General features: G+C 46.8%; 1 protein-coding gene across 4 annotated transcripts; it reads left to right on the top strand.

Moving 5' to 3' along the window:
- On the top strand, nt 1-27,712 carry TSPAN33 (tetraspanin 33). Of its 4 annotated transcripts, none has more exons than XM_023590151.3 (9): nt 1-321; nt 5,076-5,195; nt 17,618-17,675; nt 18,314-18,438; nt 18,767-18,841; nt 19,993-20,088; nt 21,427-21,555; nt 21,949-22,110; nt 22,352-27,712. In XM_023590151.3, the coding sequence occupies exons 1-9, from the start codon at nt 220-222 to the stop codon at nt 22,451-22,453; spliced, it is 969 nt and encodes a 322-aa protein (XP_023445919.1). In that variant the 5' UTR covers nt 1-219; the 3' UTR covers nt 22,454-27,712. The 4 variants fall into 4 exon arrangements, with proteins under 4 accessions (XP_023445919.1, XP_023445918.1, XP_004463274.1 ...); XM_023590150.3 differs by having other exon boundaries at nt 2-321; nt 18,311-18,438; XM_004463217.5 differs by lacking the exon at nt 5,076-5,195 and having other exon boundaries at nt 5-321.
- Nucleotides 27,713-27,956: the final 244 nt, after the last annotated feature.

Raw genomic sequence — 27,956 nt, forward strand, 5'->3', positions numbered from 1 at the left:
GGAGTCTCGGCCGCTCGCGCTGCCCGCGGCGCTCCGGGGCGGCGCCGTTCCCCAGCCCGCCGCCGTTCCCGGGACGCGCGGCTCGGGCGCCTCCCGCCGCGGCGCAGCTCCGCGGCCAGCGCCGGCTCGCGCCGTGGCGCGGCTCATCCCCCGGGCGCGGAGCGGGCAGGTGGGCCCGCCGCTGCGAGATAGGCCCCCGGGGGTGGCGGCGACGGGACCATGGCCCGGAGACCCGGGGCGAGGGCCGCCTACGGGGAGGAGTTCTCGTTCGTCAGCCCGCTTGTGAAATACCTGCTCTTCTTCTTAAACATGTTATTCTGGGTGAGTCTCGGGGGTCATGGGGGCACTTGGGCTGCAGGGCACCGCCCCCCGCCCCCACCAAGGAGCTGCCCGCGGCCGAGGAGGGGGCGTCTAGAGATGCCAGATTCAAGGCGACGGTGGTGAGCGGCACTCTAGTTTTCTGGGCTAATGACACTTTGGGATAATTGATCCTGCGGAGGGGGGCACACGGTGGATAGTGTTGGGTAGGATATAAAGGGGCTTCAGTAAAGATGTATGCGTATTCTCTGGGTTTCGGATGAGGGTCTGTGTTTAGGGGAGAAGCAGGTTTTCCTGTTGGCCCAAGGCGGACCCATTGGCACATTTATGATTGGGGGACTTACAGACTTGGGGCTGCAAGGCCCTGCTGGGAAAGAAAGAAGAGGAGGTGGGGGTGGGGGATGTGGTTTGAAAAACAAACCACTCTACCCACTCATCTTGGAGAGGATGGGTTAAGGGACTTCATCTCTCCCTTTTGCAGACCTGTCTTGTCCCCTGCCTTCCCCTGAGCCTGGAGATGAGACAGGCACGACCTCCCTGTGTGGATGTTTTTCTCAGCACTGCCCCAAACTTTGCCGCCCCTTCCCCTCCGTTTCTCAAGCCCAGACTCCATTTTTGTGGCCCACAGTTTTCAACTCTTTAAATAGGACCCTGTGCTGAGCTGGAAGGCCAGGGGTCCTTTCAGAATCTTCTGCTTGGGGGTGGAAAAGTGGAAAGAGTATTGAATGGGGCTCAGGAGACCTGGATTCTCATCCCCGCTCTGCCAGGAATTGTTGAATGACCTGTGCGAATATGTCCACCTCTGTAGGTCTCAGTTTCCTCCTCCATAAAACCAAGTGCAGCACGAGCAGGGATAGTAGGACTACTCAACTGGAGCTGAAAATTGGGAGGTTAGAGGGTAGGAGGAAATACTAGCTCCATCGTTCTTCATTTTTATTTTTTATTTTATTTTATTCTGTTTTTCATTTTTAGATTCCCAGGTCCCCTTGGGGTTTGAGTACATAGGGAGGTCCTTCCCCCAACTCCCATTTCTCTTCCATCTCCTACCACACCAGAGCTGCTGCCCATCAGCCTTTCCCACCTCTGCTTGAGACCTAACATTCAGGCCTGCTAGAGGGAGGAATCATGAGTCTAAAATATGTTTCCTAGGAGAGGGAGCAGACCAGACATCTAAGCCAGTTGCTGGAAAGGTTTCACAGGGGTTGCGGTGGAAAGTACAGACACAAAGCACATAAGTGCTAGCCAGTTGGGACAAATGAGAGAGGGCTCGGAGGGTGGTGATGACAGCTCACTCTCAGCCGTCATAATTCTGGGGAAAATGAAATTTTGGCTCCTATGAAATTCTCAGTTTTAGAACTGGAAGGAATTTTAGAAGGTACCTTGTCCAGCACCCACATTTTATAGGTGAGAAAGCTAAAGCCCAGAGATGTTCAATATTTTGTCCAAGGTCCAACAGCTGATTAACAGGCTTGGTCTGGTAAGTTGCTTTACTGAACCACGCTCCCCCTTGGGGAAGTCCTTGGCCCAGATGGCTGCTACTGTAGCCGAGATGTTGGCAGTATTAATAACCAGTCAACCCAAGTTTCCAGGGTCTAGGTTCTGCTACAGCTGGATGTCAGGGAAGAACAGAAGAAAATCCCTTACCAGCACTCAGGGGTGAGGAATGTGCCAAGGGGAACCCCCCCACCTAGGGGCAAGTACCGAGTGAGTGTGCCAGGCCAGTGACATACTGTCCTGGAGGACTCAGAGCCAGCACTAGCATCCCAGGGACTTCAGGTCCTTATTCTGACTTCCTCCATCAGCTAACCCACTGCATTCTCCTTTGGCACCTCACCCTTATCTGTGCTTCCCAGTGACAACAACTGGGCGCATCTGTTTCACTGGTATTCGTGGTCGTTTTCTTGGACTCCTTCCCCTCACCTCCCAGCAGACTTATGGCTTTGGGAGGTCACAGCCAAGGAGAGTATTTGGCTCCATAGACCCATTTACCTTGGTAAAAATGCTTCATTCAAGGTCAGAGGACCTGGCTAGCCAAGCTGTCACCACCCTGAATTAGAGTACAGCCCCTTCTTGGCCCTACTTTAGATTCACAAAAAGTCAGAGTCTCTAGAAATAGCACACTGAAGGACAAGAGGCTGAGCTTCTTTCTGGCACCAACTTACTGTGTGACCCTAAACCAATGTAACTGTCTCTCTGTCCTTAATCTTGCTCCTCTAAAAGAGAAAAAAATTCTGCCTTTGTGAACTATTTAAAGATGAACGAATCACATTGGGGGCTGTTTTCTTTCTTCAAGACCTGCGGCCAGATCTGAGGATGCATCTCCCTGCATCCTGGTGTCCTTGGGACACTGACCTTCCTAGGGGACAGTACTTCTCAGGCATTACTAAATATCACTCCTTCCGCGGCCCAGAACCTCAGAGTTTATTACATTTCACACAAGTACAGCTAGATGGAGACCAAGGGCTGATTCCCCAGATCAGAAGGGTCATCTTTCTTTTCAGCCCCCACTTCAGGGACTGGTTACTGTGCTTTCTTTTTTGCAGGCTTCCACCATCTTACTCAAATTCCCCTCTTCTGCCCAGAAAGTACCCATGAATGGTACTGTCTCCCTTTGCAGGCAGAGTGCCTGTTCTGGCCAGCTGCTGGGCGAGTTGTGTGTGGGCGGTGACTGTGTCTGTGCTTGGGACACATTAGGAAGGTAGCCAGCATCATCAGGGCTCACACTCAGTGGTGGTGGTGGCAGTGGTGGCAGTGGCGGCAGTGGCGGCAGTGGCTATCTCTGCTTCTGCTCTAGGAGCCTTGACCCTTGGGGCATTTGGAGTCTGACTCAGAAAGCTGCTATACCCATGACTCCTTTGGGACCAGGGCCAATTCCTCCTGTTCATGTTTCAAATCTCACTTCCCCTTTTGGCCTAGGAGTTCTAGATTTTCTCCCCAGAATCATGTTGCTGGGTTACTGATCACTGGGATGCCATGGCCTAGAGTCGTTGCCCCAAGATCCCAGAAGTTGTCTGTAAATCTTTCAGTTAAGAAGTAGACAAGGGAAGCAGACGTGGCTCAACTGATAGAGCGTCCGTCTACAATATGGAGGATCCAGGGTTCGATCCCTAGGGCCTCCTGACCCATGTGGTAAGCTGGCCCACGCACAGTCCTGCTGCACGCAAGGAGTGCTGTGTCACGCAGGGGTGACCCCATGTAGGGGTGGTCCATGTGCAAAGAGTGTGCCCAGCAAGGAGAGCCACCCTGCGTGAAAAAAGCACAGCCCGCCAGGAGTGGTGCCGCACACATGGAGAGCTGATGCAACAAAAAAGAGACACAGTTTCCCAGTGCTGTTGGATAATGCAAAGTGAACACAGGAGAACACACAGCGAATAGGCACAGAGAGCAGACAACGGGGGAAGGAGAGAGAAATAAATAAAATAAATCTTAAAAAAAAAAAGAAGTAGCAAAACATAACTTTACATTCCCATGGGAATGTATGTATGTACATAAATGCAGAGAAAAGTTTGGTAGGTCAGAGTGAAAGTGATACCAGTGGTTATCTAGTAGGGTAGATCCAGATTGTTGTCAATAATCAAAGAAGATTTTAGCCTTCCCTATAATATTGTTTACATGATGGGGTAGGTGGGATGATACTAATTTAATTTTAAAACAAGAAAAAAATTAAATACACGGTAAAAAAAAAGGTAGCTGACTTTCTGCTCTCTGTATCGCATAGCTCAGGACAGCACATACTCTATCAGCCTTTGAGCATTCAACGGCAGGAACATTATCAGTCCTGTCCACAATTGCCACCTCCTTCCTTGCCTGTCCTTTTGGCTGCTCAGGGAAGCAATTGGGGTGGCTTTTGAGTCAGGCAGAGCCCAGTAGCTCAGACCTCCAGACCCTGTGTCTCAGCCCAGGTCTCCTCAATGGCCATTCCTCGGGGCTCCTGTGACACCTTGTCCATACTTTGATTGCCATGTCCCTTACCTGTGTTGCGATTACATGTTTATTTATCTGTTCCCCCTGTCAACATTGAGCTCCTGAGGCTAGGGACAGCCTTATTCAATTCTCGATTCCCAGTGCCCAGCTGTATTTGTCAGAGAGTGGTTGTTTCCAGAATGTTACTCCCATTGAGAGAGCAACCTTATGGGGTAGATGCTTCATGTCCTTCCTCCCTCCCTCATTCTCCTTGTGCACTCTTGGTGGTGGCCTATCCAACTGTGTCCTCTTCTGCAATAGATCCCATGGCCTGGTGCCCCTACCCCAAGCCAGGTAGGAAAAAAATGGCAGCAATCCTCTCCAGCATCTCACTCAGGGCCACACTTCTATTCATAGCACAGTACTGGGTCATTTGGGGAATTGGTCCTTCACCATCCAGTCTTCCCTGGGCCTATCCAGGTCACTGGTGAGGCATCTTCTTCTAGAAGTCTGCTCTTCCACCCTGGACCACTATATTGGAGACTCCAGGGCACCTGGATTACCCTAGACCACCTGTAGCACCATCTCTTGTGTCCTGACTCAGAAGTCAAGAGGAAGTGACAAGACATCAGGCCTGGCAAAAAAAAACAACCTTGTGGGTGGAGGGAGTCCTCCTACTACCCACCCCCACCACACTCCTGAATACCTTAGGAAGCAGAGCCCATTCCTCCTTGCCCCTTCCCTGCTAGGCAGGCTTCAATAAGTGAAGTAATCAGAGTTTCTTTTATCAAACAAATAAACAAACAAAAAAGTCCAAAAAACTGAAGCTGAGAGCCGCATTCTGTATTGTCCAGGTCACGTGCATGCCTTTGGACTCCTCCTCAGCTCCGTTTGCCTTATACCAAGTAGAAAAGCAGTGTCTTGGGGGCAGAGTCTTGGCGGCAGGCTTTGTAGCAGGCTGTAACTCCAGGGCTGTGAGTATAAATATTTACGCTACTGTGAGCTCTTATGGACTTCCCTTCCCCTAAAGGTCTTTCCCTCATTTATAGGGGAAATCTTTTTTTTTTTTTTTTTTTTTTTAAAGATTTATTTATTTATTTAATTTCCCCCCTCCCCTGGTTGTCTGTTCTTGGTGTCTATTTGCTGCGTCTTGTTTCTTTGTCCGCTTCTGTTGTCCTCAGCGGCACGGGAAGTGTGGGCGGCGCCATTCCTGGGCAGGCTGCTCTTTCTTTTCACGCTGGGCGGCTCTCCTCACGGGCGCACTCCTTGCGCGTGGGGCTCCCCCACGCGGGGGACACCCTTGCGTGGCACGGCACTCCTTGCGCGCATCAGCGCTGCGCATGGCCAGCTCCACACGGGTCAAGGAGGCCCGGGGTTTGAACCGCCGACCTCCCATATGGTAGACGGACGCCCTAACCACTGGGCCAAAGTCCGGTTCCCAATATAGGGGAAATCTTGACCCAAACCAGCCAAGGCCTGAGAAAGAAGCTAAATGGTTGGCCCCAGATATTCCCGCATGAGGATATGAGCCCTCTGGCCTCCTCCATTCCAGCCAGACGATGCATCCAACCCAGAGAGAGAAAGCCAAGAGCGAGTTTCACTTGGATAGTTGCCACCTCAGAAACACAGGAAAAACAATGCCAGGGTGACCACAGAAGGAACAGCATGTGCAGATCCTGGGTGATGAGAGAGAGGCCCTGCTTTAGGTCTAGCAGGCTGTGATTTCTTTGAATTCATCCAGAAGTTAGGGTAGAAAGGACTTATTTGAGAAACCGTAAGCAGAGTCCCCTCCGTCCCAACTTCCCTCAGAGTTGGGACAGGGTTTTGATTCCCCCAAGGGGAATCCCTCTACCTTTAGCTGTCCCCTACCAGCACCACCTTCAAAAGAGGAGGGAAAGAGATTCCAAAGAAGAGGAGTGACGATCCACCCCTTCTTGCAGACTGGAATTGAGAATGCGGAAGACAGAAAAGGCTTTCTCCTGGAGGCTGCTGAGGCTGGTGGGCTCTGGGTTCTGATATTGTGTCTTCCCGTTTCAGGGCACTGTTCCAGGGACTTCCCTCCAAGTTGCCTCCTGTGCCCTGCTGGCACCCTGCCATCTCCTGGTGCTATCTTACTTCCCCCTGCATGATCCCCACCCAGTTTTGAGATTACCAGCTGGTCCCTCAAGAGAACCCCAGGCAGCTTCTTTTGCCCATTTCACATGATGCTGTGAGGTGAACGCACAGTTCCTGGGATTGCTGTGAGGCAGGGAAAGGAAAGCAGCTAAGTGGTCAGGATCGTGAAGCTTTGGAGACACACAGACCCGGGTTCCAGTCCCTCTTCAGCTACTCACTAACTGAGTGACCAAGGAGAGTTAGCTGAATTCTCTGAACGTCAGTTCTGTTTAGTGGCAACACTAACACACCTCTTGGAGTTGTGGTCTGGATTAAATAAGATGGTGTGTATAAAGTGTTTAGTGCCTGGCCCCTAGCACCCCACAAAAGGTAGCTGTTACTACTGTTGTTGAAAATAGCTCCTCAAGATCACCTGTTGACGATGGGCATGAAGAGCAAGAATGAGTGCTCCTCCTGAAGACTGCTTCTCCTGATGAGTGCTCCTCTAGGGAGGAGGAAAGGGAGTGGCAAGGAGAGGGGATTGAGTCTAGGTAAGGGCCAACCCTGAGCTGTACTTCCTTCAGCCTTGAAACCCTTTGTTCACATTTTTACTGTTAGCCAGAGGCAGATGATAATTGATGATGCCTTCATATTTTATATTACTAGTATACAGAGGAGTTTCATCTCTGTCATAGGAACAGAGACCCCACTGTTGCCTCTGAGGGCCACCCCTAGTCCGCTTGCAGAGCTTGTCATACCACCTTGGTCTAAAGGTGCAATCCATTGGAAATGGACCCTGAGGTATAAGGGATTTGCCTGTAATTATTGGCATTTGGGTTTTAGGTCCAGAAGAACCCTCTTCCCTGGTCTCAACCTGAGGCCCTGTAATCTTTCCTCTCTTAGTACTAACTGTCTTGAAGTGTCCTAGGGGCTGGAGTAAGGGTTTTTCTCATAAGCATCAAATTATGGCTCTTTCTTCCCAATTTCCATGATAATAGAGAGGCTTTTCTTCACTTTCTCTTTTCTCCCATGAACATTAGTACCTGTGACTGCTTATCTGGCAGCAATTACTAGCAGAAGGCAAAGAAAACAAGTAGCCAGCAAATATTATGAGAAACTAGGAACTGATTTATCTAGAGTATTGCCTGTATCACTGTTTTATGAAATGCAGAGATATATCATCTGTTAGTAAAAATTGTTCCTCATTTCTGATAGAAATTGTGTTGCGCCTTCTCACACAACGCACTGAGAACACAAAGTTACCTGAGTAGTATTCCTGTCAGAAATACTTATTCAAATCTAATCATTAGGCAACAACCATACAATCCAAATTAATGGACATTTTACAAAACAACTGTCCTGTACTTATAGAAAATGTCAGTGTCAAAAAAATGTCAGCCTTATGCCAACAAATTAGATAACCTAGATGAAATGGACAAATTCCTAGAAATAGAGAAACTACCTATACTGACTAAAGAAGAAATAGAAGATCTCATCAGACCAATAACAAGTGAAATAATTGAATCAGAAATCAAAAGCCTCCCAGCAAAGAAAAGCCTCCCATCAAAGAAAAGCCCAGGATCTGATGGCTTCACTGGTAAATTTAACCAAACATTCCAAGAAGAAGGAACGCCAATCCTGCTCAAACTGTTCCAAAAAATTGAAGTGGAGGGAACTTTCCCAAAGCCTCTCTATGAGGCCAACATCACCCTAATACCAAAGCCAGATAAAGGTATCAGAAGAAAAGAAAATTACAAATTAATATCTCTTATGAATATAAATGCAAAAATCCTCAACGAAATACCAGCAAACTGAATCCAAAAACACATTAAAAGAATTATACACCATGATTAAGTGTGATTTATCTTCGGTATGCAATAGTGGTTCAGAATAATACAATCAATTATACTTTATTAACAGAACAAAGGAAAAAACCATATGATCATCTCAATTGACACAGAAGAGGCATTTGACAAAATCTAGCACCACTTCTTGATAAAAACACTTAGAAAATTAGGAATAGAAGGAAACTTCTTCAACATGATAAATGGCATATATTAAAATCCCACAGCTAACATCATACTCAATGGTAAAAGATTGAAATCTTCCCTCTAAATCAGGACTAAGACAAGGATGCCTACCATCACCACTGTTATTCAACATTGTACTAGAATTTCTAGCCAGAGAAACTGGGAAAGAAAAAGAAATAAAAGACATCCAAATTGACAAGGAAGAAGTAAAACTTTCCCTATCTGTAGATGATTTGAATCTTTTGGATCTTGTGTTAGGCAGTGTTTTTTTAGAATTTACACCCAAAGCATGAGCAACAAAAGAAAAATAGATAAATGGAACCTCATCAAATTAAAAACTTTTGTTCATCAAAGGACTTCATCATGAAAATAAAAAGAGGGAAGCAGATGCTCAACTGATAGAGCATCTGCCTACCACATAGGAGGTCCACAGTTTGATACCCAGAGCCTCCTGGCCTGTGTGGTGAGCTGGCCCACATGCAGTGCTGCTGTGTATAAGAAGTGCCTTGCCACGCAGCAGGAGCCCCACATGCAAGGAGTGCACTTCGCAAGGAGAGCCGCCCCACGCAAAAAAAGCACAGCCTGCCCAGGAGTGCCACTGCATACATGGAGAGCTGACACAGCAAGATGACGCAACAAAAAGAGACAGATTCCCAGTGCCTCCTGACAAGAATGCAAGCGGATATAGAAGAATACACAATGAATGGACACAGAGAGCAGACAATGAGGGGTTGGGGGCGGGGAAGGGGAGAGAAATAAATAAAGTAAATGTTAAAATAAAATAATAAAAAGGACAACCTACAGAATGGGAGAAAATATTTGGAAACCACATATCTGATAAGGGTTTAATATCCAAAATACATAAAGAAATCCTACAATTCAGTAACAAAAAGACAAACAACCCAATTAAAAAATGGGCAAAAGACTTGAATAGATATTTCTCTAAAGAAAATATACAAGTGGGGAAACAGATGTGGCTCAACCAATTGGGCTCCCATCTACCATATAGGAGGTCCAGGGTTCAATGACCGGGGCCTCCAGGTGAGGGCAAGCCCATGCAGGAATGCAGACCCCAGCAGCAATGCCGCCCTGTGTGGGAATGCTGCCTTTCACAGGAAAGCCGCCCCACGCAGGAGTGCCAGCTGACACAGCTGGCGCAGCAAGATGACGCAACAAGAAACACAGAAGAGAGAAAGTAAGAAGGTGTAGCAGAACAGGAGAGCTGAGGTGGCGCAAGAGAGTAATAGCCCCTCTCCCACTCTGGAAGATCCCAGGATCGGTTCCCAGCGCCACCTAATGAGAATACAAGCAGACACAGAAGAACACACAGCGAATGGACACAAAGAGCAGACAACAGGGGGAACAAGGCGGCGGGGGGGGGGGGGGGGAGGCAAGAAATAAATCTTTGGGAAAAAAAAAAGATATACAAATGGCCAAAAGGCGCATAAAAAGATGCTGAACATCTTTTTGTCATTAGGGAAATGCAAATAAAAACTATAGTGAGATACCATTTCACACCCACTAGAATGGCCACTAATAAAAACAAAAACAATTAGGGAAATGTAAATAAAAACCACAGTGAGATACCATTTCACACCCACTAGAATGGCCACTAATTAAAATAATAAAAAAGCAAACAAACAGAAAACAAGTGTTGGAGATTTAGAGAAATAGGAACACTTATTCATTGTGGGTGGGATTGTAAAATGTTGCAGCCACTGTGAAAAGCAATTTGGCAGTTCTTCAGAAAGTTAAGTTTAGAATTATCAAATGACCTGGCAATCTCACTTCTAAGTAACTATGTGTATACTCAAAAGATTTGAAAGCAGGTCCTTGAACAGACATTGGCACACTGATGTTTCTAGCAGCATTATTCACAATTGCCAAAAGGTAGAAGTAACCCAAGTCCATCAACAGATGAATGGATAAACAAAATGTGGTATATACATAAAATGGAATATTTATTTAGCCATAAAAAAAAAAAGAAATTCTGATACATGGGGCAACATTAATGAACGCTGAAGATATGTTCAGTGAAATAAACCAGATACAAAAGGGCAAATATTGTAAGATCTCACTGATATACGATAACTAAAATAAACAAATTCATTGAGTCAGAACCTAAAATACAGCTTACCAGGGGATGGGGGGGAGGGGCGGGTAGAGAATGGCACCTTAATGCTTAATTGGTAGAGAGTTTCCTGTTTGGAGTGATGGAAACATTTTGAGAATGGATGGTGGTGATGGTAGCACTACACAGCAATATAATTAACACCACTGAGTTCTATATTTGAATGTGGTTGAAAGGGGAAATTGTAGGTTGTATATATGCTGCTAGAAAAAAAATAAAAGAGGGGAGCAGATGTGGCTCAACTGATAGAGCATCCACCTACCATATGGGAGGTCCAGGGTTCAAACCCAGGGCCTCCTGACCTCTGTGGTGAGCTGGCCCATGCGCAGTGCTAACGTGTGCAAGGAGTGCTGTGCTATACTGGGGTGTTCCCCACGTAGGGGAGCCCCCCCCACAAGGAGTGCACCCCGCAAGGAGAGCTGATGCAGCAAGATGATGCAACAAAAAGAGACACAGATTCCCGGTGCCACTGACAAGAATGCAAGCAGACACAGAAGAATATACAGCAAATGGACAAAGGAGCAGACAATGGGGGGTAAAGGGAGAGAAATAAATAAAAAATAAATCTTAAAAAAAATTAAACAGTACTGTATAACACATTGAACACCAATGTAAACTATGGACTATAATTAATAGTATAATTATAACAGTATTGCTCCATCAATTGTAACAAAATACCACATTAATGCATGGTGCTAATAATACTGGGGATGGGGGAGGATAGTATATGAGAACTCTGTATTTTCTGCGTGATTTTTCTGCAAACCTATAACTTCTCTAATAAAATAAAATTGATTTTACAAAATATCAGTTTCCTGAAAGATCAAAAACAAAAAATCTGGTATCCTGTTCCAGGTTTAAGTTGGTCACCTCACTGAGGGTGGTGTTTGTCAGGTTTCCGCCTTTTTAGTTGTTGTTGCCCTTTTCCATCCTGGACTCCTTGGAGGGAAGTCACTGTGTACAGCCCACACTTAAGGAATGGGGAGTTATGTTGTCCCTCCTTGGGGACAGAATATCTACATCAATTATTTGGAATTCTTTTGCATGGGAGATTTGTCTCTTCTCTTCCATTTATTTTTAAAGTTATTTATTTTTATCAGTATGGACTCACAGATATTTATTTTATACTTTGGATAACAATCAAATACTTCTTTCTTCACTTTGATGCTCAGATTGTCCCAGCTTTGACCATTGGGAGCTCTTTCACTGGGCTCCTGTGTCCCTTTGACATATCACCATCAACGTGGGGCTTTCTTTTTGTTTTTGTTTGTATTTTGAGCATTTCTGTATTTTCTGGCTCTCTAAGATGTTCTAGGCTCCTCTTGTATATTTTCTGCCTGGCCCTAGAATTAGCCATTTCTTCAAGGAGCTCAGTGGGGTGGCCATTTTCATTCCAAGGTGATTACTCACCTTATATAAAGATAAAGGTACTGGTACATACAAATTATATAATTTAGTTGACTGCATTTCAGGAACATGCCTTTTGCTACAAGCTAGACTCAGCTATTTTAAAAACTGTATCCAGCTTTTAAAAGTTTCCAGCCAGGCTTCATTCTAGTCAGAATGTGAAAAGCCATTCTAAAAAGAGAACTATCTTTATCTTCATCCTCATCATGAAAGGAGGTCATTGGTGGTATTGTGGGATGTTATGAGGATTTTGTAGCAAAGACTGATATAGTGGGAAGAGCACTGGACTGAGACTGAGAAATTGGGTTTAGTCCAGATTTTGCTCTTGCACCCACATGCATTTCGTCAGTGATACCCTTATTTTAGCCTCCACTTCATCCATAAAAAGTGGTGATTGGCCAAGCTCATTTCTAAGGTTCTATTCAGCTCTAAAACATTATGCTATTAACAATAGCAGCACTTTGGAATGGCAGTGGTTTGGAGGACTTCAGGGTAGAAGGTAGAGGCAGGAATGCAAGTATGAAAGGGCAAGCTGTGACTCCAAGAGAAAGAGGCAAATCAGTAATAGAAATGTAGAAGTCCAGAGTAAGCCACTTTTGGTTTGCTAAAAGCTGCTGGGAACTATATATCAGAAATGAGTTGGCTTTTACAATGGGAATTAGGTTAAAAGCTTACAGATCTGAGGCCATGAAAGTGTCCAAATCAAGGCCTCATCAAGAGATGATGTCTCACCAAGTTGCACCTGTGGGCAATTGGGAACATGGGGCATCATCTAAAGATGCTTTCTCTCCGAGTTGTGGGTCATCAGGTACATGGTAGGACATAATGCAACTCTGCCAATCTCTGCCTTCTCCTCAAGCTTACTTTCTCCCTAAGCTGTGGCTGGTGTCATCCCCTCTCCCATGGGCATCATCTCTTTCAGCCTTTCTGGGGTGTCTTTCCATGCCTCTGTGCTCTGCTGATTCCAGTTTCTGGCCTCCGGGACCTCTCTCTCAGCCTCTAAGGCTTTCTCTATCTCTGCAGCTTTTTCTCTGTGTCTGTAACTTTTTAGTCCTCCCTTTATAAAGGACTCCAGATTAGCCCAATGGATAGGGCATCTGCCTACCACATGGGAGGTCCATGGTTCAAACCCAGGGCCTCCTTGACCTATATGGAGCTGACCCATGAGCAGTGCTGATGCACACAAGGAGTGCCCTGCCCCACAGGGGTGTCCCCACGTAGGGGAGCCCCATGTGCAAGGAGTGTGCCCCGTAAGGAGAGCTGCCCAGCATGAAAGAAAGTGCAGCCTGCCCAAGAATGGCACTGCACACACAGAGAGCTGACACAACAAGATGATGCAACGAAAAGAAACACAGATTCCTGGTGCCACTGATAAGGATAGAAGCAGTCACAGAGGAACACACAGCGAATGGACACAGAGAGCAGACAACTGGGGGGGGGGTAATAAATAAATAAACAAATCTTTAAAAAAAAAAGACCCACCCTGGGTCCCGAAATCTAATCAAAGGCCCTTAAATGAAGTGATTTTATAAAAAATGATCTAATCTGGGAAGCAGATATGGCTCAATGGATAGAGCGTCTGCCTACCATATTGGAGGGTTCAGGGTTCGATACCCAGGGCCTCCTGACCCAGAGCTGCTGGGTGCAAGGAGTGCCATGCCATGCAGGGGTGCCCCATGCGCAAGGAGGGTGCCCTGCAAGGAGAGCCACCCTGCATGAAAAAAAGCACAGCCCGCCCAGCAGTGGCACTGCACACGCAGAGAGCTGATGCAGCAAGATGATGTAACAGAAAAGAGACGCAGTTTCCCGGTGCCTTCAAGGGCGAAAGCAGACACAGAAGAACACACAGCAAGTGGACACAGAGCAGACTACCGGGGGGAAGGGGAGAGAAATAAATAAAATAAAATAAATCTTAAAAAAAAAAAATCTAATCAAAAGTCCCATCTACAATAGGTTTATAGGCACAGGAATTTAAGAAAAGGATGAGGGTTTTGGGGGTCCACAAAAGACTCAAACCAGCAGTGAGCTCCAGGCAAGAGACATCATAATGATCATATGAAATATTAATATATTAAGTTTTGATCTTGACTTTTTAAAAAGATTTATTTATTTTATTTCTCTTCCCTTCCTCCCTCCCCACCCCAGTTGTCTGTTCTCTGTGTCCATTTGCTGCGTGTTCTTCCTTATCTGCTTCTGTTGTTGTCAGCGGCACGGGAATCTGTGTTTCTTTTTGTTGTGTCAGCTCTCCGTGTGTGTGGCACCATTCCTGGGCAGGCTGCACTTTCTTTCGCGCTGGGAGGCTCTCCTTACCGGGCGCACTCCTTGCGTGTGGGGCTCCCCTACACGGGGGACACCGCTGCGTGGCATGGCACTCCTTGCACACATCAGTGCTGCGCATGGACCAGCTCCACACGGGTCAAGGAGGCCCGGGGTTTGAACTGCGGACCTCCCATGTGGAAGGCGGACGCCCTAACCACTGGGCCAAGTCTGCTTCCCTTGATCCTGATTTTAATGAAACCTGCATTTGCTGTTCTAGATCCCTGACTGTGCTTTAGGCTTGTGGATCTCAAACTTGGTTGCACATTGGAATTACCTGGGAAGCATTAGAAATCTGTTGCCTGGATTCCAATGCCAGAGATTCTGATATACTTGGTTGCGTTACAGCCTAGGCATTAGGAATGTTTAAGCCCCACCTCAGGTGATTCTGTGTTTTGTTTTGTTTTGTTTTTTTTAGGAGGTACAGGGGATTGAACCCAGGACCTTGTACTGGGAAGCAGGAGCCACTTGAGCTACGTCTGCTCCCCATTAGGTGATTCTCATGGCAGTTAAGGGTGACAACAACTGCTTTAGGCTACCCCATGTAACACATAGATTATATACTTCTTAAGGGCAGGGACCATATTTTGTCCATCTCTGCATTTCTCAGCGTACTTTATGCATAGTAGTTGCTGAAATGGATTTGGATAGAATATTAGTTTCCTATTGCTGCTAGAACAAATTAGCACACATTTAAGGGGGTTAAAACCACACAAACTCATACTTTATCTTTCAGCTCTAGAAGTCAAAAATCCAAAATGGGTTTCACTGGGCTAAAATCAAAGTGTCAGCAGGGCTGCATTCTTCTCTGTAGGTTCTAGGGGAGAATCCATTCCCTTGCCTTTTCTAATTTCCAGTGGCCCCCTGCATTTCTTGGTTTGTGGCTGCACATTATTCTAATCTTTCCTTCCATTGTCACCCTCTTTCTCTGACTCTGATCTTTCCTTTATAAAGATCCTTTTGATTATAGTGGGCCCACTGGGATAATCCAGGAGAATCTCTCCATCTTGAAATCCTTAACTTAATCACATCTGCAAAGTCCCCTTTGTCATGTAAGATAACATAGGGCATGGACATGTTTGGGGGGAAATTATTCTACCTACCACAGATAGAGACAGAGCAACTGCTATAATTACAGGCTCAAAGAACAGAATGACGTAACCTTGTGATGTGCAGCATCTTTTGACTTCCCTTTCTTGTTTTAGCCATGTTAGGATTTAATCCCAGACTATTTTTGCAGAAAGTTATACACTCTAGTTAAAATGTAACATGTGAAAAAACAGGGAGGAGCCTGGTAGCAACAGAAATAATGAGCAGATACATAGTTTTAAATGTTTCAGTAAAATGATAGTCAGACCTGTAATTGACTCTGATGAATCTGAAAGGGCAGACGCTCAATCCCCCAGGCCTGAAGGCAGAAGCCAAGGCCTGGGGGGATTACAGGACCTCAGTGGTGTGATTTCTCTGCCTCCCCTGGGCTCCCTGAGCCTGGTTGTGAGATGGGAAGCCAGCTGGCACCTCCTGTCCCACACCCAGCCCGACAAGCAGCTCCCTCTTTTCCTGGACAAAGAGCGTCAGGACAGGCAGATAACACATCTGGCCCTGAGTCAGAGGGAGAGTCAAATGATCGGAGGTGAGGAGAGAGGTCTGTGTTTACAGGCAGAGAACGGTCCTGAAAGACGTGGTTTCAGGTAGGGGTTTCCCATTTATTTCTGAACGTCCCCTCTCTCCCTGCCAGATGACAGAGGATCTTCATAAAGGGGCCTCACAAGGATACACACCTTTCTGCTTCGGGACTAGTTTGATCCTATTGCCTGTTCTAGGGGCCCAGCTCCCTTCTCCCACCAAAGCTCCAAGGCGGCTCTTTCCAGCTGGCTCCTGTCTCGCTGGACGGTAGAGTCTAGCCAGCCACCTCCTTCCCCACTGAGTTGGTCTAGTCCCTGCTGCTGAGAACTCCCCCCAGCCGGAGCGAGGCTGAGCAATTGCCATGGTGACAGCCAGCTGCTGCTTAGGCACCAGCCTGGGGTCTAAGCATGAAGAATGGGTGGTGAGGGAGGCACACACAGAGCCTGCCCTGCACTCCTGGAGGCAGGGGGAAGGGACACAGGAAAGGCCCCTTTGGGGGCTCCTGGTAGTCTCTGAAGGGTTTGTTCCTTCAGGCAGAAGCCAGGAAGTTTGAGAGGTGTCAGCTCCTCATTTCCTCCACGCTGGAACTGGAGTTTTTAAAGATGAAGTTTCCTTTGCCAAGGCAGTTCCAGTATTTTACACACATATTCACACACTGATGCGCATACTCTTGCACATTGTGTACTTTCTCTCTTGCACTTGACAGCATATTGACCTTCAAGAGGGTTAGAATCTGGGGTGTGCAGTCTACTCAAGACTGCTTTAGCCTTAAGACCTGTCCGTTGATGTAAATGGATTAGAGTTCAGAACTTCACAGAGTTTCTGTTCACTCTGGGCAAGTTAATTATTGGCGATGATAGATAATATTTATTGTCTAGCCTGTGCTGAATGCTTTCTAGGTATTATTTTATTTAATTCTCACAGGAATCTTATCAGATGTAAGGGTGTTTTTTTTCGTATTTTGGTTTTTTTTCTTAATTCCCATCTTCAAATATAGAAACTGAATTTCAGAAACATGTCCTGGTCATATAGCACAGGTTTGAGTCCCTTCAAGGCCCATGTTCTCAACCACTGTTTTATATTAACCTTGTATTGTCTTTATTTTATTTTTTGAAGATTTATTTATTTATTTATTTATTTCCCTTCCCCCCTCCCCCCAATTGTCTGCTCTCTGTATCCATTCACCGTGTGTTCTTCTGTGTCTGCTTGTATTCTTGTCAGCAGCATGGGAATCTGTGTCTCTTTTTTGTTGCATCATCTTGCTGCATCAGCTCTCCGTGTGTGCGGTGCCACTCCTGGGCAGGCTGCACTTTTTTCACACAGGGTGACTCCCCTAATGGGATGCACTCCTTGCACGTGGGGTTCCCCTACACGGGGGACATCCCTGCATGGCACTGCATTCCTTGCACACATCAGCACTGAGCATGGGCCAGCTCATCACACGGGTCAGGAGACCCTGGATTTGAAACCTGAACCTCCATGTGGTAGGTGGATGCTCTATCCGTTGAGCCAAATCTGCTTCCCTTGTATTGTCTTTAATTTCTTCATCTGCCTCACAAAATGATTTTGTGGTAAGGGTTGAATGAGAGGATGTTAGTAAAAACATTTCTAGACAGCAAAGCACTAACAGATGTTATTATTAAATAGTAGTATAATTGGGAAGGAGAAAAATTCTCATCTCTGATCCTGGAAAAGTCTTTCTTTTCCTAGTCTCCTTTAAGGTTACACTCAGCTCTTAGGGCTCTCTGGTTTTCAAAAATCTCAGGCTCTGGTTCTTTCCCTATCTCCGCAGGTGATTGCCATGTTGATGATGGCTGTGGGAGTCTATGCCCGGCTGATGAAGCACGCAGGTGAGCCACCTGTCCCCCTCAGCCTCCCAGGACTCTTCTCATGCCCCTTCCCCCTCAGCCTCCTCTGGCCCTGGCCCTCTAGCCAAATCTTAATGGCCTACTCTGACGCGTCAGGCCACCCATGCCAGTTCACCTGAATTTCCCTGAACCTCTGTGGATCTTCCAAGATATGCCTACATTTTAGGCTCAGGAGGTGTCTAGGAAAGAAGGTGGGCCTCTGAGAGCGGAGAGTAGAGAAAGACTCTAGCACCTTCCTAGCTCTGTCCTGGAGTAACTTGACCTTCATTCCTACTCTGCTGCACAGTCTCCTGGAAACAGAAATCTGCAAATCTGAGGAGGCTAATGCCACTCTGATTTCTTTCCTGGAGCGAAAGTGGCCCCTTCTCTTTTAAGCCTGAAGTAATAAAGAATCTTATTTCGTTAGTTCCTCAATTTAAATGCCACAAACTCTGCTGGGCTCTTTTTGTTCTCTCCGTGGGAGGGGGTACTGCCTCCCTGTGGCCTTCACCCAGCCATACCAGAGCCATCCCCACCAGGGGAAGAGAACAGTTCCTGGGCACCGCCCCCCCCAACCTGTCCCTGGATGACCACTCAGTTGGCACCAGGCTCTGTCTGAGGGACGGCCCCTTCCCCAGAAGCAGCCTTTGCCTGCCTGGCGGTGGACCCTGCCATCCTGCTGATTGTGGTGGGCGTCCTCATGTTCCTGCTCACCTTCTGTGGCTGCATTGGATCCCTCCGTGAGAACATCTGCCTCCTGCAGACAGTGAGTGGTCAAGGGCCCACCTCCATTACGGCCCTCCCCCACATGCCTCTCAGGTCCTGACTTCCTGATGCCATTCCTATAACCTTTCAGTTTCCTCCATTCCACCCCACCCCTAAGGACAGCGCTGTCCACTCCTCACTGCATAGCTTAGCTCTGGGTGACCCCAGGGCATGGTAGCCCCACCCCCACCCCGAGTCCCAGAGACAGCAGCCTTTCCCCTGTGTGGGGCATCTAGGAAGACTGGCCCCCGACATATCCCTATGGCCCTGGGAGGGGTTGCTGCCCAGAGTGGTAAGACTCTGCCCTTCTCCTGCCTCCTCCCCCACAGTTCTCCATCTGCCTCACCGTGGTGTTCCTGCTGCAGCTGGCTGCTGGGGTTCTGGGCTTTGTCTTCTCAGACAAGGTAATGCTGGGAGCCGAAAAGGCCTCCTCAGGTGTGAACCAGAGGGAGGAAGGGAAGGTTCCTGTTCATGGTTGGTCTGTTTATTTAACCCCAGCCACCTACCCCCGAGAAGCATCTCTCTTTGGAAGGTTCTCCTTAGGGATGAATGCATGGTCTTTAAAGTCACCATATTTAAAGAGGATTTCAAGATTGTACGGGGATTTTCCTCTCACAGTCTGCGAGACCAACAGGGAAGTAATCTCTATGAACACAAAGTTAAAATCTGCAAACATTAATGGTGAATGACGAAGTAAAACGCAGCTAGGGAGCAGACCATAGACAATGAGAAGAGTCTCTTATTTCTTTAAAAATTTTGTTGGTGTAAAGAGAGGGAAGGAAGGGGGAAGAGGAAACAGGATTTTGAACCGTGCTTACTATATCTGGAAGTGGTCTGCCATTCAGTGACAGTCCATTTAATCAAGAACCTGAATTCCTTTCCCAAAGTACAAATGATTGCCCAGGGCAAAGTGTAGGATTATGGATAGGAAACATTGAAAAAAGCAGTAGAGAAGAAAAGAAGAGAGCATTGTAGAAAACTATGACATTGAGAGACACTGAGTTAATTCAGATATCCTAGACCTTCTGGCTTAGTAAAAACCTAAAATGACATGGGAACTGTTGAGTCTAAAGACATGCTATTCACTTTTGTCCACTAGAGGTCAGTGTCTCAGCTCAGTGAGTCCCTTTCTGCCAAAAAAAAAAAAAAAAATAGTAGTTTCTCTGCTTTGCATCAATCAACAAGTATTTTGTGATAATAATATTCGGAGGTAGATAAATGTTGGATTATCTTAAAATGGATCCCCTTCCTCCCCCTCCCAAACACAGCTCCTTCCTTCCAGCTCTGACTAGTTTCACCTCTGGCCACAGAAGTGCTGCTTTCCAGAAAGCAGCAACAGGTCCAGCATCTCTCTTAACTTCCTCCCCTCCTCCTCCCCACCCAGGGTGCAGGAATATAGAACCGGCTACCCCCCCCCCCCATTGCTAGGACTGGGTTCTGATTTGAAAGCTGACTCAAATAAAGAAGGATACTCACTTTCTTCTAGAGTTTCTTCAAGGAGGAGCAAGTTAGGGATTTGTCGTGTGTCCTGATTTCCTCCCCATGTCTCTGCCAGGCTCGGGGGAAAGTGAGCGAGATCATCAACAATGCCATTGTACACTACCGAGATGACTTGGATCTGCAGAACCTCATTGACTTTGGCCAGAAAAAGGTCTGGGCTAAGGGTGGTGACATCAGCCAGTGGTTGGGGAGGCTGTGGGTGTAAGTTAATATTATCCATCCCCAGAGATGCCCCCTCCAGGCCTTAGGCCTCTTCATTGTCTGCTAGGTAATAGATTCTGGGAAGAGGTTTGTCAAAAACAAAACAAAACAAAAAAACATCATACACAGCACAGAAGAGTATATATAGTAATCTAATATTTCGTGTGAAAAAGAGGGAGGAAAGAATATAGATTCATGTTTGCAAAAGGAATCTGGAAGGATTCATAAAAACACACAAACAATAGTTACTTATAGGGGATTGAGGAGCTGGGAAGCTTTTTGGCTATTACCTACTCAAATTTTTTATTTAAAATTATTCAGATCTTAAATGAAAGTGCTTTTGAGAACAGTGCCAAGTTTCCATTCTCCTGGTGCAACAGGCACTTGTGACTTTGGGATCATGGAGTATTTACTTTCAGAGAGTAATTATGGGCCCTCAGTATTGAAGATTCCTCTTCTGTGTTTTCATTATGTTAAGATAAAGGTTTTCAGTACTGATCCTTTACTTATTTCAGCCAGTGTTTTTTTTTTCTCTCCCCTTCCCTCCCACCCCCCACCATTGTCTGCTCTCTGTGTCCATTCACTGTGTGTTCTTCTGTGTCTGCTTGTATTCTTGTCAGCAGCACTGGGAATCTGTGTCTCTTTTTGTTGCATCATCTTGCTGCGTCAGCTCTCCGTGTGCGTGGTGCCACTCCTGGGCAGGGTGCGCTTTTTTCGTGTGCGGCAGCTCTCCTTGCAGGGCACACTCCTTGCGTGTGGGGCTCCCCTATGTGGGGGACACCCCTGCGTGGCACAGCACTCCTTGCACGCGCATCAGCACTGTGCGTGGGCCAGCTCACCGCATGGTTAGGAGGCCCTGGGTTTAAACCCTGGACCTCCTATGTAGTAGGTGGATGCTCTATCAGTTGAGCCAAACCTGCTTCCCTCAGCCAGTATTTTTGAGCACCAACTTTGGCAAGCTCTGTGCTGTGCAGGACTACAGAACCAGAACCTGCTTCCCAGGGAGTTATAATTAGGTGTATAAAATAAAATACATATACAACTGTAATAGCAAGACCTGCTATAAGGTCAACAAAATGTAAAATGGCATGGCCATTAAAGAAGAGAAGATTCTTCAGATGAGGGCAATCAAGAAGCTTGAGCTCAAGGTTCAAGGTGGTATTTTAAACACAACCCGAAGTTACAAACAGAAGCTTCCCATAGATAATTGGTGCTCTGAGAATTCCCCTGGTCACCTGTCTGTGAGGGGTAGCTGGTTCTTAACCTCTGTGGGTGGGCTTTGTTGCAGTTCAGCTGCTGTGGAGGGATTTCATACAGGGACTGGTCCCTGAACATGTACTTCAACTGTTCGGATGACAACCCCAGCCGTGAGCGCTGTTCTGTGCCTTACTCCTGCTGCCTACCCACCCCCAACCAGGTGAGCAGCCATCTCATCTCATTTCCTCCTGAACAGTGAGTGGTATGAGATACTTTCTGATTAGGGCAGCTGCGGGTGGAAAGCCCATTCCCTAGCTTAAGCCATCAATTTCATTGGACAGCCTCTCATGTTTCTCTTAACCCCAATCTGATGGCTCTATTAACCTTTCACTCCTGTAGCCCAAAAGGGGGTTCAGAAGGGGCAGAGAACTGAACTCAGACCTCTCAGAGAAAGGGAAGTCTGCATTTAGTAATTTCCAACCCAGCAGCTTCCACGTGTATTCTCTAACAATTTAGGGGTTGAGGAAGGGAGGGATGTCCATCAGCTACGGCCTGAAATGACAAAAAGCCATTGGGATGTGGGTACCACTTGGCTTTTTTACTCTCTCCCCAGGCAGTGATCAACACCATGTGTGGCCAAGGTATGCAGGAACGTGAGTACTTGGAAGCTAGTGAGGTCATCTACACGAATGGCTGTATTGACAAGCTGGTCAACTGGATACACAGCAACCTCTTCTTACTTGGCGGTGTGGCACTGGGCCTGGCCATCCCCCAGGTAACTTACCCTGTAAAACTGCAGGTCCTACAAACTCTACAAAGACTCCTTTGTTTTCAGGAGGGCACGTGGAGATTTGCTAGGGTGTTAAAGCACTGACATTGCTGAGGGGCAGGGGATGGGAGAGAGGAGTAAAGGCACAGTGGGCAGACAGGAGGAACGGTGCTGACTGTGCCAGGAATATGAACCTGGGGCAAAAAAAGCCTCACAAGAGGGCCCAATCCCTTCTTGCCTCTCCTAGCTGGTGGGAATCCTGCTGTCCCAGATCTTGGTGAATCAAATCAAAGATCAAATCAGGCTCCAGCTCTACAACCAGCAACACCGGGCTGACCCATGGCACTGAGAATCCATCCTGCACCTCCTCACCATGGCGACAGGCCCCATCTTCCAACAGCGGTGGATACAGCTTTCAGCACCAAATGGAGATTCCTACTCTAGCCCCCCCAGTGACAGTCTAGTGGGAAGAATCAAACTCCAGATGGGCAGAAGGCATAAGTGGCTCAAGTCTCAGGATATGTCCCCTCTCCCCCATCCTAGCATTGTCAGAGAATTATTTTGTTTCTAACCTTAAGCATTTGTGTTTTTTTTTTTTTTTTTTAAGTTTTGTTTGAGCAGACATGTTTGGAAACAGCAGCTGCACAGGGAATTATTGGGTACTAGCTGCTTCTTTCTCACTGAGGCACTGCAACCTAACAACTCTGTTAGGGCTGCTACCGAGCTGGGAAGACATTCTCTGATTCCAACTGTTGTCAGCCAGACCTGGCTGTGGAGAGTAGGCACCAGCAGCCCTTGCCTGGAGTCCAGTTGGCTAGATACCAACTCCAGAAGGAAAGGGAGTGGAGAGGGCAGTGAGCTTGGGTGTCAGCTGGGGACATTTGTATGCATTGGGTAGGAGTGGAAGGGGATATGTTTACCAAATGCTGCTCTGCCATACCACCCCCCCCCCAGTCTCAGCCCGCCACATCCTGCTCCTCCCTGATTTCCATGGAAACATGGCAGCAAGGGCAAGGGGTACTACAGCAGCCAAATTTATCTCCCCACCCCCTCTTTTTGAAAAAAAGTTTGGAACCATGGCCTCTATACTCTGCAGCCGGTAGAAGTGGTTCAGAGCCATACATGCTCTTGAATTCCTCCCTGTGTAGCTCTCCCGTTCCACCAAGTGAGGTTTTCTTTAACCTTAGCAGTATGCAAAAGAGAGGTAACACACACACACCATCACCCTGCACCAGAGCTCAGTATTTCTACACTGTAAGAAACAAGAATCTTGCTGGGGTTGGGGGAGCCAGAAACAGCAATAAAAGTTTGTTGACCTGGGCCAAGCTGGACTCCACGAATTTTCCATTCTGGTAACTAGAAAAGGAGGGGTGGAAGCGCCCCGTCGGTGGGTGCTCCCTGCAGGCGGGGACTGGAGAGTCGCCTGTGGGCCACAATACCTCTCTGGCCGCCACACGTCCCACCTCCTTCATCATCAGGTGCACCACCCTTTCCCTGCCCACAACGCGGCCCTCCCCGTTCGAAATCAGGTCCATTTTATCCCCAAAACTGATGGTACTTGAAGGAAAAAAAGTTTCGTATTAAAGTGAATCAAATTAATCTGTTACCCAAAACCTTTTTTAAGACTGGGGGCGGGAAGAATATGTTTGGAAGCCAGAGGCTAGCCCCCTCCCCGGGGAGGAGTGGAAGGAGGAGGGAGCAAGTCGTCTCTTCTCTCCGAGTCTGGGCCCCTTGCCCCTCCTGCACCTTTATCTAAAGGAGCTGAGACAGCAGCCCGTCTTCGTTAGGGAATCAAGGCAGCACTTGGGCGTTGAGCGCGGGCCTTCCTCGCTCCCAAACGAGTGTGCGTGGGCGGCGAGCGGCGAGGCCCCGCCCGCGGCGGGGGGAGCGCCGGGGGCGGGGGGGGAGCGCCGGGGCGGGGGCGGGGCCCGCTCGGCTCCGTGGGTGGTCCCGCCCCCGCGGCCGGCCGCGCGCACCTCCGCCCTCCTGGGACGAGGAGCCGGGGCCTGGGCTGCGAGGGGTGGGCGCGGGCCCTGGTCGCTGCCCTGGTCCCTGTCCGCGAAGTCTCTTCGCCGCCGGTTGCGGTCGGGGGCTTCCGACTAGGGCCTCGTGCCGGCCGAGGAAGGAGTCGAGGGAACACCTACGGTGCCAGACAAAGAATCGCGGGTTCGCGCCCCGCCCCCGCTCCAGCTTCTTAACCCAGCCCTTGTGTTCCTGGGAGGGCGTCTATCCAGCAGCCGCCTGAGGCCCCGGCCAAGGTTTAGCTCCCAGCTAACAACAGATCGGAAGGAAAAAAAATCATCACAAGTAAAAAAAGATTAAATAAGGGCCTTTTATTCTGGGAGAAAAGAAGGAAAACAAAAACGCGCTTTCTTAGTGACGCGGCTTTTCCTTGGTGCCAGAGACCTGCAGACACGGTTCCTTCTTTTAGTGACGTGGACCCAGAAGCCGGTGTCTCTGGTAAGGGTTGGGAGGATACACCTACCCTATTCACCGGCCTTGAGGCGTTCATCGGCATCAAGGCTTCTTGGTGGAACTAGGAGACCAGGAAGGGTGGTTTTCGGAGCCAGGATTCAAATCCAGATTTTTTAAAGGTCTCTGATGTCCTTGAGTTTCTATCCTTCTGGCCTTGGACAAAGGGTCCGGGAATTTTTGCCCAGACCCCAGGCCTTGAAACATGCTGAGCAAGTGTTCAGAAGCTCCTAGTGCAGGTTCCATGTTCCTGGCTCATGTGCCAATGTCTGGTTCCCAGATTCTCTCTTGCTTTCTCTCGCGCACGCGCGCGTTCACAAGAAATTTAGCCTAATCTTGCAGGAGAAAATGCACCGACTCTTAAAGTTTTTTTCATTGTTATTTCATATTTGTGTTTAATTTGCTTCTAACTTTCTACCTATTTCTAGTAACCCTAGTCCCAAGGATGTGGGGTTAACCCAGTTCCTCAGAACGGCTAATCAAATCCAAGCCCCAAAGATGGGTGGTTGGAAGGAGATTCTTGGAGGGAGCAGAAATTAGGCTGAGTGTGGAGAGAAGGAAAGAAGAGGCCTGAGGGACAGGTGAAAATCTGGCTGGGGTGTCAACACAAAAAAGATACTGCTTGGTTCTGTTGCCTCCAGCGGGGCCAAGTTTCTTCCAGAGGCTCTAGGAGAGATTCCCTTTCCTGATCTTTTCCAGCCTCCTGAAGGTCCTTTCTTCCATCTTCAAAGCTCATCGCTGCATCCTCTGCTGCTGTCATCATTCTCCTTTTTCTCTGATCGCAACTCTCCTGCCACCTTCTTAGGGGGACCCTTGTGATTATATTCGGCCCCCTCAGATAATACAGAATAACTTTCCCATTTCTAGATCCTTAACTTAAGCGCATCTGCAGAATCCCTTTTACAGTGTAAAGTGGTGTATACACAGGTACCAGGGATTAGGACAAGGACATTATCGGGGGCCCTTATTCAACCTACTGTACCCCCTTTCCAGTCTCATACATGATTTAAGTGGGGGAGATACAGGGATGAGCTAATGTTGGATTTTGGCTAGAGTTTGAGGTAGGTGTTCTCTGGCTTCCATTCTAATAATTCCCTAACATTTATAAAGTGCTTACTGTGTGCCAGGCACATATTTATTATGTAGTTTAATTTGCAAATCCTTTGCTGTTTCCTGACTCTTCTTCAACCTGTTACTTACAAACAAAATTAGCAGAAAAACTGTAATCAGAGTAAGATGCTGTGTTAGTTTTAAATTGCTGCTGTAACAGATTACCAAAACTTAGTGCTTAAAATAACACAAATTTACTATCCTATAGTTCTATAGGTCAGAGGTCTGACATGGATTTCACTGGGCTTAAATCAAGGTGTGAGCAGGGTTGCATTCCTTTTTCCAAAGGAGAATCTGTATCCTTGCCTTTTCCATCTTCTGGAGGTCACCTGCCTCCCTTGGCTAGTGACGCCCTTCTTCCATCTTCAAAGCCAACAATGGCAGGCTTCTCACTCAGCCGTCTGTCTGCAGCAGGAAAGGTACTCCGTTTTTAAGGACTCATGGCATTAGATTGTGCACACTTGTGTGATCCAGGATAGTCTCCCCACCTCAAGGTTCCTAACTTCAGTCACATCTGCAAAGGTCCTTTTGCCTTGTAAAGTCACATCTTCACTACTCTGGAGATTAGGACGTGGCTATCTTTAGGGACCATTATTTGCCTATGACAGATGCACAGTAAAATATATCATGAACATTTGTAGTAATATAGATAACTCAGAGCTTAATGATCTTTTTCGTGCTGTTTCTTTTTTCTTATAAAATTGCTTCATTTGGAAACACAGTCCAAAACCCTGGCCTATTGAAGCTCTTTTTTGAGACACAGGATCAACTCTATTAGATTTAAGGACCTTTATTAAAATGCCTACTCCTAGTGGAAGCTTTAGCTATCCCAGAAAGACATTAGAGGAGAACATACTTCCAAAAGACCTGTCTGATTGGAGCCAAAGAGACAAAGGACAGAATTCGATCAAATGCCTATTCTTACTAAAAAATTGCAGTTACCTAGAAAACAATTGAAATCTCCTCTGAACTGACAGTGAGGGGTGGACACCTTGATAAAGATGTTGTTTGGGGCAGGAGCTGGAAGAGCCAACTTATGCATAGACATGATGAATGAAATGGACATCTATAGGACACCTAAAACGTGCCAGGTGCCATCCTAACACTGGGAATACAGTAGAGAAGTAAAACAAATTCCTAAGTTTGGGTTCTACTGGAGGAGGCAGATTTATATAAATATATATTATCTCTTATTGTCTATTACCCTTACTATTTTATATATTACATTATATAACTATAATGTAAGGTAGAGATATATGCTTTGAAGAAAAGTAAAGCAAGTTAAAAGGAAAGAGTGGTGGAGAGGTTGGTATTTTGGATGAGGCAGTTAAAACTGGCTTTAAAATTTTTTAAAACTTTTTACTTTGAAATAATAATTAGATTGACAGGAGTTTGCAAAGAAATGTACGGGGTAGTTCTGTGTACCTTTCAACCTCGCCCAGTGTTCCCATCTTGTGCAATTAGAGTACAATATCAAAACCAAGGAATTGACATTGGTACAATCCATAGAGCTTATTCAGATTTCACCAGTTATACATGCACTCATTGTGTGTATAGCTCTATGTAATTTGCCACATATGTAACCTTGTGTAACCATCGCTACAAGATATCAACTGTGTATGTGAACTATATCTTGATAAAACTGTTACAAGAAATATTCAACTGTGCCATCATAATAAGACATGTTGGTATTACCCCTTTATAACTATACCCATTCCTCCCCATCACTAACACCTAGCAACCACTAATCTGTTCTCCATCCCTATAATTATGTATTGTTAAGAATGTTACCTAAATGGAACAATGCTGTAGGTATCCTTTTGAGATTGGCTTTTTTTCACTCAGTATAATCCCTTGAGAGCTATCCAAGTTTGCACATCTATCCATAGTTTGTTCCTTTTTATTTTTGAGTTGTTTTCCATGGTAAGATGTGTCACAGTTTAACCATTTACCCATTAAAGGACATTTGGCTAGTTTTCAGTTATGAGCTGTTACAAATAAAACTGCCATGAACATTTGTGTACAAGTTCTTGCGTGAAAAAAAGTCTTCATTTCTCTTGGATAAATGCCCAGGAGTGTGATTGCTAGGTCATAAAGTAACTGAATATATGGTTTTCAAAGAATCTGCCAAACTATTTTCCAGAATGGTCATACCATTTTACATTCCCACCAGCAAAGTATGAGTGACCCAGTTTCTCTGTATGATCTCCAGCGTTGGATGATTCCACATCCTCACCACCATTTGGTGTTAATCACTGTTTTTCATTTTA

The sequence above is a fragment of the Dasypus novemcinctus genome, chromosome 5, assembly GCF_030445035.2.
Source record: "Dasypus novemcinctus isolate mDasNov1 chromosome 5, mDasNov1.1.hap2, whole genome shotgun sequence".
Taxonomy (NCBI): domain Eukaryota; kingdom Metazoa; phylum Chordata; class Mammalia; order Cingulata; family Dasypodidae; genus Dasypus; species Dasypus novemcinctus.